The 13,988-nt window shown below is 45.4% G+C and overlaps 1 protein-coding gene across 1 annotated transcript in view; it reads left to right on the forward strand.

The window, feature by feature from the left end:
* LOC144767508 (sulfotransferase 2B1-like) overlaps positions 1 to 13,988 on the forward strand; it is a 465,586-nt gene that overhangs the window by 212,067 nt on the left and 239,531 nt on the right. The window contains exon 3 of the mRNA XM_078650925.1: positions 5,608 to 5,816. Within this exon, the coding sequence (XP_078507051.1) occupies positions 5,608 to 5,816 (209 nt within the window). The remainder of the gene's footprint in view (positions 1 to 5,607; positions 5,817 to 13,988) is intronic.

The raw sequence follows: 13,988 nt of genomic DNA on the forward strand, positions 1-13,988 counted from the left end.
TGCAACAATCATGAACTCTGGCACCGATCACAGTGCTCTGGACGTTCTCGATGCCACTCTTACTGACACGCGGTGAGCTTCTGCCAAAATATGCCCCAAACATGGGTATGGTGGAAAACAAAGTGCAGCTCCACACTCCAGCCCTGATACTGCCACTCCTCTGCAAGTACGGGCCGCGATATGAGCTTGGGCAGAGGCTTGTGCTGTGAGAATGGGAAAAGCAGAAAGCGGTTCTCTCGAAGCCCGCAACCCGCCCCAGGCAGCGACACACGCACACTTGCTTAGTGGTACCTGGGGAGTGCGACCTCACTCTCCTCTACTCGCGACTTGGGCCTCTGATGCAACTTCGTTGATTTTGGGGCAGTGGAACTCGGGCCCCCACCCCCCGATGGGTATGGTTCGAGGTCCCTTCCTGGCAAAGGCAGGCTCGGGCCGGCAGCACAGCTTCTCTGGGCATGCCGGTCTGGGCCAATGGTAATGACAAAGATCTCAGGCTGCAACACTGCAGACGCACACAGCATCACTGAGACTCACTTGAGCTCCGGTTGTGCAAGGTAACAGAGGGCAATCCTCACGAAGGTCTCAGGCTGCACGAAGCACATGCACACAATGGCGCTGAGACTCACTTGAGTTCCGGGGGCACACGATCACAGGGCAACCCTCACGAAGGTCTCAGGCTGCCCAAATCAAAAGCACACAGCGTCGCTGAGACTCATTTGGATTCCAGGTGCCCACGATCACAGGGCAATTCTTACGAGGGTCTCAGGCTGAAAAAAAGCACACACACACAGCATCGCTGAGACACACTTGGAAACTTTTGTGTTCCTGAATTTCCACAACAGGGAGCCAGCTCTCCTCGGGAATAAGTTACTTCAGGACACAGCAAAGTCCTTTCAAGCAGGGGGACACAGCACACAGCAAAGTGTCTTTAGCCTCTCCTTGGTTAAATCAGCAAACTGCGGGCCAGCCCCAGAACACACAGCAAGGGTCAGTCTCTTCAGCTGCTTTTCCCTTGGCAGAGGTTCCGCTTGACCACAAAGAAGTTTCACTCCTTTACAGTCTTGAACAGTTCCATTCCTCCAAAGTTCAGGGGCTTCAGCTCTCATAGTTATGCCCCTAAATGTCTTTGAAGTCTTTGTGTTCAGGGGGCACTGACTCCTGTTCAAATCAGTTCTAGGTGCCTCCCTGCCAGTGACACCTACATCCTTTGATTACTGGGGGTCTGGATTCTCAATCACTCAGCAGGAGATGGGACCATTGTTTTATGGCAGCAACCCCGGCCTCTTCACCCCGGGGGGGATACTCCTTCCCCCTATACTCCAGATGAAGGTCAGCCTGTTGTTGTCTCACCTCCTCCCCTGGGTCAAGACATTCCCCAGATCCTATCACTTTCAAATCCCGACAGTCATTCCACAACTAGGCAGAGATAGACAGAAATGTTGGAGCACAGAAACCCAGCAACTTCTGAAAGAGTGGTTTCATAAAAAGATGTGCTATTACATTGTGAGTTCAGGTACACTAAACTTCACCTCCCCATCTTAAGTCTTTGGGAAGATAGGCTGCAAAACATATTACACAGCCCCCCCATTCTGTCCAAAAGGCAAGATGGCCTTTCAACAGTGAATAACAAAATGGAGAGTATTTCACTGTCAGGACATGGTGTACACCTCAGTACATGTTCTACCTTTCACATACACTGCACCCTGCCCAGGGGGGTACCTTGGATCTACCATAGGGGTGTCTGATGTGCAGAAAAAGGGAAGGGTAAGGCCTGGCAAGCAGGTGCACTTGTCAGAACATGGCAGTTTAACAAACTGTGCACAGGCACTGCAGTGGCAGGCCTGAGTTCTCTCTATAGAGCTCCTTGTTTGGGTGGCACAATTAGTGCTGCAGGCCCACTAGCAGCATTTGCATTACCAGCCCTGGCACACATAGTACACTTAACTAGGGACTTTACTACTAAGGCAAACATAACAATCATGGCCAACCTGGCGCAAAGAATGGTGGGGGACATAGTCCCTGGCTGCACCAGTGAAAGTCTGTTCTGAGCTCCCATGCCGCGGGAGCCCAGTAAACATTTTAAGCACCTGTGGTGCATTAGTGATGAAGCTGGTGCCACCTGGGGCAAAGAATGGTAGGGGACGTAGTCCCAGGTCACCCCAGTAAAAGTCCATTGTGAGCTCCTGCGCCGCAGGAGCCCAGTAAACCTTTTAACCACCTCAGGCACGTTAGTGATAATGCTGGCGCCTCCTGGCGAAAAGAATAGTGGTGGACGTAGGCCCTGGCTACCCCAATGTAAGTCTGTTGTGAGCTCCCATGCTTCGGGAGCCCCGTAAACCTTTTAAGCACCTCCAGCGCGTTAGTGACGATGCTGGTACCTCCTGGCACAAAGAATGGTGGGGGACATAGTTCCTGGCTGCCCCAGCAAAAGTCCGTTGCAAGCTCCCGGGCAGCAGGAGCCCGGTAAACCTTTCCAGCGCCTCTGGAAAGTCAGTGATGATGCTGGTGCCTCCGGGCTCAAAGAATGGTGGGGGGCGTAGTCCCTGGATGCCCCAATGAAAGTCCATTGTGAGCTCCTGCGCTGCAGGAGCCCGGTAAACCTTTTAAGCGCCTCTGGTGCATTAGTGACGATGCTGGTGCCTCCTGGCGCAAACAATGGTGGGGATGTAGTCCCTTGCTGACCGAGTGAAAGTCTGTTGCGAGCTCCCGCACTGCGGGAGCCCGATAAACCCTTTAAGCACTTCTTGCGCATTAGTGACAATGCTGGTGCCTCCTGGCGCAAAGAATGGTGTGGGATGTAGTCATTTGCTGCCCCAGTGAAAGTCTGTTGCGAGCTCTGCGCAACCATTTGGAGAAAAGGGAATGATTTTCTCTCAATTGCTTGTCACCTGACTAAATTGAACTGTACTTGTTGCAATGTTATCCTGTTCCCTGGGCACCCCTATTTTTTGCAGAGAACGCAGAAAGCAGACAGTTCTCATGTGAAAGGCACAAACAAAGTCTTGCAAAATAAAGTCATGTAGTAACGTTCGTAAAAGCAGCATCATGGCACCAGAGCTGAGGCTTACTTAGCAATGTCGACAATGACCCTAATGGCCATATAACAAACATGGCAAGAAGTTATTAAATACTAACTAACATCAAGGATGCCATAAAAATATAATTCAAGTACTTCCTTAAATGGTTTTGATAATTCCAACCATATGTTATTTGTGATTTTATCCTAAATGTACAGACAAGAAGGTATGAGACTTTTTGGTTTGTAAGCCAACATTCAGCCTTCCAGTGATCTGTCCTGTTTGGTCAGAGTTAAGTGGATTAACCAGGCTGCTTTGGTGAGGTGAAAAGTAGCCCCTAGGAGGGCAGGGTTCTACTACATGGGAATGCCAGAGCAGAGGGGTTGTAAACAATAATTTTCAATAGAAGGAGGAGACGGGCAGGAGAAGCCAGGTTAAATTACACCCTTATTTATTGAACCCAGACAGATAACAGGATTAATTAAGGAATGAGCAGGTGCAAGAGGGAGGGATAATATGGAGATGTACCATCCTGAAGATGGGTTAAGCCAGCTCTTGGCTCAAAATCAGCTATGTTGTATTTTTTAGAGAAATTGTGGTCTTTGGGAGACTATAATGCCACACTTTGGAGGATATAGTTATATTATGTGTTGTTGCACGGCACTTCATTGGACAGAAGTGCTTTCCTGCTTGACCTGAAGAATTTGGAGTAAGTATCTCAGAGGGGCAGAGCCTCTCAGATCTGCTGCTTGAAACAAAAGGAAGAAAAAGGGTCCTGCTAAGAAGTTCGATTTGCACCAACCAGGCCCTGCACTCTGAAGACTGCACCTGTTGCACAATCTGGAACTTCAGCTCTGTGGAGTGACTTGCTTCAAAAGGACTAAAGAGTTGACTCCCTGCAAGCTATGGGTTAACAGAGCTCATCTGGACCATCACCAATAAGAATTCCCAGCCTGGAGCACTACGAGTGGATTTTATTAGGGTTTTGTCCAAGTGCATTGTGGAAACTGATGTCCCAAACTTTCAAGGACCTTCTTGTAGCTTCCAGACCCTTGGAGAAATTTTTGGGAACTTTGGGACCCTCTGAGTAACTTCAGAATGAAGTTCCAGCAATTTGGAGAACATCTTTGAAAAAAAGCTCCATAAGTGTTCCGACTGGACCTGGGAAGCAAAACCGGCAATCCTCAACCTCAAGACTGACAGCCATCCAGGTTTGTCCGCTCAAAAGCTCTGAAGGTCTGACATCCAGAGATTGACTGGGATTTGGCTGAAACCCATGCCGGCAAATCCCTCACTGAAGCCAGCCAGGTGAAGAGAACCATGGGACCCCTAAAGAAAAAGCTCTGGAAAAGTTTCTAAGTCAGAACATAGGAAACCTGACCCGGACCAACTGCGGGAGCCAAGCTGCCCACTTCAACTGCATCCCGGCCTGGATCCCTGGTTTGTCCCGCTGGAAAGCTCCGGAGGTCTGACATCCAAAATGTTGCCTGGGAGCTTGTCATACAGCAAGCTGGTGAGCCCTCACCGAATCCAGAATGGCTGAGAGCTTTGAGAGACCCGGGAAGAAAAGTTCTAGAAATGTTTCTAAGTCAGAGGGTAAAACTTTGACCAAAACCTACCATGAGGGGTAGTGGCGCAGTGCTCCATTACAGTGGGCCTGAAACATTGACTTTGTCCCGGTCTAGAGTGACCAGATGTCCCAATAGGCACTATAGGTTTCTTTATGCCATTTCTTTGTAAATGTATATCTCTGGTTCCCTACATTTGATTTTTTTTCGTTTTGATGTCATTTGAAAGAAAGAAATATTTCCTATTTTTATAAATTGGTCTTGGATTTTGATTGTGTGTTGTGTCTTCATTATTTACTGAATTGGTATTTTTAAAGGATTACATACCTGTCTTTAAAGTTAATCATACCCAGTAGCGGCTCCTGGAGGTAGTGCTGCGGGTGGTGAGGCGGGGGGTAGTAAACTCCGGCTTCCGGCCTACCGGAGCTAAATACATGAAAAATAAATAAATAAAACATATTACATTGCACACACTGCAATGCAAATGGCGTTATATACTTAACTCCGGTCGGCCATAAGCCAGAGTTTGCTGCCCCCATCCTACCCCTCCCCCGCCCCACCCCACCGCCCCGCAGCACTCTCTCCAGCAGCCAAGCTACCAAGGGTTGAGCTTGGGAATCATTTTATGAGCCTTAGACTGTGTTAGTGGCCTTATTGCCAGTGGCAGATGCATATTTGCCCCCACTAATAATTCACTTTCCAACAGTACTAATGACTAACTTCAGTTTATTTAAAAAGCCAAACTTATTTCTGTTTCAGCAACGTTTTCATCTTATGCTCCCAGTCAATTATTTGTCACTCGATGTCTGCCTTTTCCCTTAGAGCTTGACCTCGGTTCTTCATTGTTCTACCTCGATATGTCATGTTTTTTATAACACAGTCTTGTTTTTATTTGTTGTATTTATGGCGGGATTGAAAACGTCTGGAGACCTTTGGGTACAGAAAATGTAACATATTAAGACATGTATTTAAATGTATAATTTTCTTAGTGACAGATCTTCTTTGTAATTCTTTTATCACAGGCACAGTCTGGATGATGGAAATTATGAGTCTGATACGAAGGAATGGAGACCCAACGTGGAGTAAGACTGTCCCAGTGTGGGATCGTGCACCGTGGTTTTATAGCACCGCAGGTCTGAAGTTATTGGAGACCTACAAACCCCCACGCATTCTCACATCTCACGTGACTATTGAGATCTTCCCCAAGTCCGTCTTTAATTCAAAGGCCAAGGTAAGTCAAAGCATTTCTAGTTAGAGTTTCTTTTGAGTATTCTTTCTGATTGTAAAGTACAGTATTAGTCAGCATCCCACAATTCAGGCAAAAACGTGTGAGAGAAAAAAAGCGAGGAGTGTCGAAAGCAACCAGTGGCAAATACATATCTGCACTCTTCCATACTAGAAACGCGGCATTCTCCCACAAAGCATGAACAATGTCATATAATTAGTCCCTGAGCAATACGGATCCCAAAAAAACATAACACATTGCAAAACAGAAATGCTTCTCCTACTAAATGCGATATCACAACATTTATTTTTATAAAATTCCACCATTGGTTCCGAAAGTAATCACAATGGCAGCTACAATATTCGCATTTCCCTTAATTGCAAATATTTTTTTATTAGACCACACAAAGTTTAAGAAATGCTCAGAGCATCACTTAAGAATTACATTTAAACCTCCAGTCACCTCGGTTATCTACGGAAACCTACAACGTTACCTGGAACTAATTCCCTGAGGATTTAACTTGCCAAGACTCCTTGCTGATAAATTTCGTGATTTCATACTTTTGAAAATGATGGTTATTCCTCATAGACACTCCCCACTCTCAAACTTCTCTCCAATTTTGTCCATACACATTTTTGGCAAGTTCACATACACGTTCGTGAAATTACTACCACAGATGTACTCCCATTAGTTTACACCCATGTTTGGAGTATTTATGATATTTTTGTGATTCATAACCCCTTCAGGGCTGATGACGGCTCCCGGTCGTCATCAGTTACGGTGGGCGTGTGCTGATGACGACCGGGAGCCGGCATGACCACACCCGCGATTGGAAAGTGCCGCACAGGCGCAGTATTCCGGCCGCAGCCTGGGGGTTAAAGGATTTTAGGAGAACATTCATGCGTCAGTTGTGTGCTTCCGATGCGTCACTTTTTGTGATGCATCGGCGGCGTAAAACATGCCACCTGTAGCTCACTATTTACAAAGTAATGCATCTAAGCAGATGTGTCACTTTGTAAAACCCCTGCGCTACATTATACCTGCATCAGGTATAATGTATGCAGGGAGGGCATTCCCCTGCAAAAAGCCTCATAGAAGTGACGCAGTGAAATCTATGAGATTTCACTGCGTCACTTCTAGGACGCCTTTGCGTCTAAATCGTATGCCTGTCTCACAGCAGGCGTAAGACTGACGCAGGCCCTTTCACATGGGGCTTGCCGTATGTGAAAGGACGCATTGCTGGAGTTGGGTTATTTTTGTGACACACTCCAGCAATGCGTCACTTTTGCGCCATACAGATACGTCAGAAATACTGACTTATCTGTAACTCCTTGCGACATGATGCGTCATACTGTATATATGACGCAAGGTATGACACAAGGAGTGCGCACTGAGAAGTGACGCATCGCTGCTTTCCCGCAGCGATGCGTCATTTCCCATAAATGAGGCCCCGGGAACCTGGGCTATTCGCAGCTTTCCATAAGTTCTTACGTGCGTAATGCACATGAATGTGGTAATGCTTAGTAAACGTGCATTATTTACTCATCTTTGTGTTCCCTCTGCCCTAAACCTGCTGAATATTTCCCCAATAGAAAAAACTTTACCTAAACGAGCACCCATATTAAGGGTGGATGTGAACTATTCCTGCCTTGACAGGAGCAAATATGAGTCTGTATCCTTGATGACGGTCAATTTTAAAACGTTCGTGACTAGTCAAACTTGTGAGTTTGTGGTTTTGCACTAACTTCGCCTAGCAGTACCACACTGGAATGCTAGCTCCCTGACACTTTGAGCAGATTTCCGATTCATGTGTAATATTACTTGTGAGGACATTTTGTTAGGCCCTGATCACAAATGTAGCGGATGTGAGTGCAAAGTAAGGTAATTACCAGGTCCACTGAATGCCTCCTGTTCTGAGTTCAAACTCAGAAATAGGATATGACTTACAAAATGTGGTTCCAGTCTCAAAGAATACTGCATATTCTTGGAATTTTTGTGTAATTATCTCCAGTTAATAGCATAGCAGCACTATTTGCCTGTCAACTTGATGTGTAGATAATTAACGGGTGAGGTAAAATATGAATTATCGCATTCCTGATCCATGCGATCAGCATTTTTAGTCTTGTGATTCGGGCTTTAGAAGGGGCCACCATAAAATCGATACATCTTGGGTACAAAAATAAAACCATAATCGTGTCGGTAATTTTCTATTAAAATAAAACGCATATATTTTTTACGTAAAATGTATGATTATGCTCTACCCTAAACAGAAATTTATACATAGATTTAAGAACTTTTACTTGAAATTGTGAGAACACACGGAGGTGAATAAATAACATGGAGGATATTGGATTACAAAGAGGTTAAATATACGGAATAAAAAAAAACTTTTGTGTTTGTTCTAATCAAACTCAATATAAAGTAATACAGAACAAGGCCAGAAAACCTCTTATCTTAGGCAGTACACTTTGGTCTTCATAAATGTTAAGACTTCTTTGCTTTATTATTACAATATTATTAGAATTAATTAATTCAATATATATATATTCAATATAAAATATTATTAAAATATATTGCCGGATGTCTCTAATTTCATAGAATTCTAAAAGTGCATTTAAAAAAAAATCACCTTTTATAGGCTTTATATAAGAAAATATAGTGTACTGACGTGCATATAAACTCCTTTATATATTGCTCTGTGCACATTCTATTCCTGCTCATTCACTTGATATAGCTGCTGCACGATTACATGTGCAGCCCGTTGTTGTATTTTAATGCATGCGAGACTCTTATGAATATGTTTTTTTAATAACTCCGAGTTCGCCAAGTAATGACAATGCAGAATTGTTTGTGAAACAGGTTGTTCAAGTACACTTCATTTGTATATCGGTTTCATCATGTGGCTTGCCCCATCCCGATATTATATGAAGAGCAAAAGATCCTTGAGTGAATTAGTGTTGTTTGGACTCAGTACCGGAATAACACTTTTCAATCTATCTCTGTTATACTCATCTCATACCTGTCTCATCTGGTACGATTCTTAAAGCATTCTTTTCTGGCAACTTTAACGCACTGAAGGTTTTGATAACATTTGTTGTCAGCGGGATTAGAGACATAAGCGTCTGGTCAATAAGGGACGACATCTGGCGTGCAGACAAAATATCGAGTTGGAAATGTCGAACTACAGGAATACTGAGTTCTAAATATAGTCAGTGAGAAATAAAGACACAAGAATATCATGGTCAAGAATAACGAATTTAAGGTAAGAATTGTATATTTTTCAAAATATAGAAGTTAATCATACAGTTTGCAAAAAATATAGTTCTAAATATCGATTTTTAATTAGTATTATGTATTTTAGTATATATTTTAAATGTACGTGATGTATTTTTCTTGTATAAGTACTGTTTATGTTTTTTAAGGTATGAGTTACCTTTTTAGTTGTTATCAATTTTATTTTGATAACATTTTGCATTTCTTAGTTCCTTAGCAGGTTGTGGGTATAGAGAAGAATAGGGTGAGAAGTAATTTAATTATCATTAATTATTAATATATTGTTTTATTCATATTTGTTTAATTGATATGTTATCGTTATTAATTGTGGGAAGTAATCCATTCTTAATTAATTTGTTGTTAATTAATATTAGTTATTAAATATTTAATATGGTAAAGGGTGTAGTTAATTGTGGGTGTGGGTTGTGAGCTTTCTAGGGGTAAAGAGTGGAACTGAATTTATTTTTAAATATTAATAATTATGTGTTTCATTAATTAATTGAAAATTACATATTGAAATTATGGAATCAATTTTAGGTGCATGTAGTGGGGTTAATAGGGGTAAAGGGTGTGAAGTAATTTGTTTCAAATGAATTAATAATTAGGTGTTACTTTTTATTAATTAATTAATTGAAAATTAAACATGAAATAGTTTAATTAATTTTAGGTTGGTGTGGTATTTATAGGGGTAAAAGGTGGGATGTGATTTATTTGTAATTATTTAATCATTAGTTCTTAATTATTATGAATTATTTAATTGAAAATTAAATATGGATATTGTATAATTATTTTTAGTTGCAGGTTGTAGGTTTTTTGGAGTTAAAGGGTGGGAAGTAATTTATTTGTATTTAATTGGATTGCAGTTTGTTTTCACGGAGGCACTACCAGTTAGGAGAGGAGTCTAGCGGCGTATCTCCTACCCACTCAGCCCACACCTCGCCGCACCCGCTCCGCGGGTGCCGCATCGCTTTGCTGTCACAGGGCCATCACAACCGACGGAGAGAAGAGGAAAGGCGGTTCCGGGTAAGAGGCTTCCAGCGGGGCTGCGAGTGTAGCGGGGACTCCAACAACCAGGAGTCCCTGCGTGACCGATAGCCAGCTTCCGGTCCGCTCTCCCTGCTGGCCCGCCCCCCGCCCAACTGAGGATTTTAAAAACGTCCCTCACCTTCTTCCAGTGGGATTGCAGTTTGTTTTCACGGAGGCACTACCAGTTAGGAGAGGAGTCTAGCGGCGTATCTCCTACCCACTCAGCCCACACCTCGCCGCACCCGCTCCGCGGGTGCCGCATCGCTTTGCTGTCACAGGGCCATCACAACCGACGGAGAGAAGAGGAAAGGCGGTTCCGGGTAAGAGGCTTCCTGCGGGGCTGCGAGTGTAGTGGGGACTCCAACAACCAGGAGTCCCTGCGTGACCGATAGCCAGCTTCCGGTCCGCTCTCCCTGCTGGCCCGCCCCCCCGCCCAACTGAGGATTTTAAAAACGTCCCTCACCTTCTTCCAGTGGGATTGCAGTTTGTTTTCACGGAGGCACTACCAGTTAGGAGAGGAGTCTAGCGGCGTATCTCCTACCCACTCAGCCCACACCTCGCCGCACCCGCTCCGCGGGTGCCGCATCGCTTTGCTGTCACAGGGCCATCACAACCGACGGAGAGAAGAGGAAAGGCGGTTCCGGGTAAGAGGCTTCCAGCGGGGCTGCGAGTGTAGCGGGGACTCCAACAACCAGGAGTCCCTGCGTGACCGATAGCCAGCTTCCGGTCCGCTCTCCCTGCTGGCCCGCCCCCCCGCCCAACTGAGGATTTTAAAAACGTCCCTCACCTTCTTCCAGTGGGATTGCAGTTTGTTTTCACGGAGGCACTACCAGTTAGGAGAGGAGTCTAGCGGCGTATCTCCTACCCACTCAGCCCACACCTCGCCGCACCCGCTCCGCGGGTGCCGCATCGCTTTGCTGTCACAGGGCCATCACAACCGACGGAGAGAAGAGGAAAGGCGGTTCCGGGTAAGAGGCTTCCAGCGGGGCTGCGAGTGTAGCGGGGACTCCAACAACCAGGAGTCCCTGCGTGACCGATAGCCAGCTTCCGGTCCGCTCTCCCTGCTGGCCCGCCCACCACGCCCCATACATCTTAGTTACAGACTCCCGCAGCGCGGGACGCAGCACGGGGCGAAGACCGGGCAAAGAGCGGGCCGTTCGAGGCCGTTAAGAGACTGTTTGAGACTGGACTGGCCCATAGCTCTTGGTTCTACAATTTGACTCTAGCTATACTACCCAAAACCCTCCTAAGAACACGCAGTATGTCGACCCGAGAATACAAAAGTAGGGCTGCGAAGGGGAATTTAAAAAATGGAACCTTAGATGATTTCATCTCCAGGACCAATATTGCCATAGATAAGGAAATTGGCAAGATGCAACGTAGGATGTCCAGTGAACTAGAAGCAGCGAGAAGGTTATCTCAGGAACTGGCCGTGGCAAAAAAATCTTCTCTAGGGCATTTTGCTTCTGCCAAATCACCAGACCGTACAGATAAACCTACTCCTATTTTGTTTGTTACACAGGCCGAAATCCATCAGCCATCAGCACTTACGCCACACATATCTAAGGCGGAGGCCTCACAAGCAACGCCCCCAACTCAAACATCCCCAGCAAGCGGGGAGGTTAGGTTTGATATAACTGGTGAGGGAGCCCCGCTGAAGACGGCCCCTACTGCCAAATCTAACGAAAATATCGGGGGGATTCCGCACCCCATTCAAAAGGGTCCTAATCTTAACCCCAAAAGAAAGTGCAAACAAACCTCTGCCTACTCAAGGAAAAAGGCTAAGGTAGCTAAAGCCCAATTACCCATCAAGGCACTGCCTAACACATCGCCCAAACATCCTCCCAATCCAGAAATAGAACCCAGCGTTGCAAACTCAAAGGATGAGAGTGATTTAAATAATCTTGTAATTGATAGCGAGGATGGCGGGGTTCCATTTTGTACTATAAACGGGAAGGATGTGGAATTCCTGACAATTGTGTGGGGTACACTTAAAAAACGTTTAACGCCCGTCGAAGCCAGACTAATACGAATAGAAACCCAGTTGTTAGAGATTGAAAAAAGCATCTTAAATCTAGCCACTCTTAGTATAACCGATAAAGATAAAGTACCCTGTCTACCGACTGCCACCAATAACGCATTATTACCACTACTTGTTGCCACACCATTACTCGCCCCAAACCCCACAAAGGCCCTGAAAGCCAAACCCATCCCAAAACCTCGGCATAAGGGTGTCAATGATACTCCTGCTAATAAGGTAGCGGCAGACACAAATCAGCAGGTGATCCCTCCTGCCCCTGCTACAACGATTAAGACAGCTACCACCGACGAGCACAATAACCCTTATTTAACAACATTGAGAGCAAAACCTAACATAAACCACTGTAGGGGCTATGTAGATCTCCCCCCTGACGTCAGGCCATATGTAGTCGTGCTCACGGGGGTGCCAGAATTGCCATATCACCACCAGGAAGACTATGGGTCACTTAAAAACAAAGTTATACACTGGCTTAACACCCACAGGCCCATACCGAGCCACCTGAGAAGTAAAATTCTCATGGTGCGTCGGGTACCCTGGCTAGGCACCTCGTGTAAGACCATTGATGGTGATTGTGTGATTGTCTCATTTGAAAATCCCAATACCGCACACCACATTTACTCCTGGAATTATAACAGCGTGAATTCGTCTATGGCAACCAGACCCCTAACCTTCTTTTATCCTCCACTTCCTCACTACAACACAGGAGGAAACTGGAGTTGGATTCCAGAGAGGAAACGTATGTATGGTGGGACTTACAATCAATGGGCAAACACACATAGCGGGTGGCTAGGAGCCCCTGTCTACAACAGATTTGGGTGCCTTGAGGAAGTGGACTGACTCTCTCATAGGCTCACAACTAAATTACCTCAAGTAGACTTATCTAACTGCTCTGTCCACCCTTTGGTACGATTTGCCTCCAACCCATCGCACTGGCGGTCTGGAGATTCCAATCAATCCGCAGATGAGAATAGGCATGAAGAAGATCTTTCCACTGACCATCCTGCAGGCACTATACACAGCCCAATAATTTCAATCAATAAGTCACTTAATGTCAAAAGAGATTTAATTACTAAGTATAATTCTCCTCTAGAGGAAATGTCTCAATCAACCCTACTGATAAATGAAGGCATGCCTCATTATTCACACAGTCACTTAAGGGCAAGCGATGCTTCTAAGGGGAAAAATTAAATTGATCAGTCTGTGACCCCTGGCCGACTCTCCATACTCTCTTGGAACATCGCAGGGTTGGCTAATAAAATAGGCTCCCCTGAGTGGCTGGAATTAATAGAAGGCTACGATATATGTTTGTTCCAAGAAACATGGGCCAGGGAGAAGCAATCCCATACAGGATATGCTTCTTTTGAAACTTTGGCAAACTGGTGTGGGAAGGGACGCCCATCTGGGGGCCTTCTGATCTGGGTGGCTTCTCATCTTGCCTGCAGGGCAACACTTCGCGAAACTGACTCAGCTGACATCCAGTGCGTAGTGTTGGAATGGGCACACTGTCTAAGCATAGCACTAATTAATGTATATGAAAGAAAGGTAGGGGTAGCAGGAACCTCGAAGACAATTGAGGATTTAGCACTATTCCTTGATTCCGCCAGCCTAAGTTCCACACTTATCGTGGGGGGAGATTTTAATACCCAATATGAGCATCTTCCAGACCATCTAGTGGGTATCACGAGTGATGAGGATGATCTTTGGGGGATCCCCTCCCTGGTGGCTCCACCGCTAAAGGCTTGGGCACCTATCGCCACCCAAATTACCTCCCTAACGCTTTGCCACTCATTGAGGGCATGTAATGGCCGAATCGAAGGAGACAACCCACCTAAACACAC

This window comes from Lissotriton helveticus, chromosome 7, assembly GCF_964261635.1.
Source record: "Lissotriton helveticus chromosome 7, aLisHel1.1, whole genome shotgun sequence".
Lineage (NCBI taxonomy): Eukaryota > Metazoa > Chordata > Amphibia > Caudata > Salamandridae > Lissotriton > Lissotriton helveticus.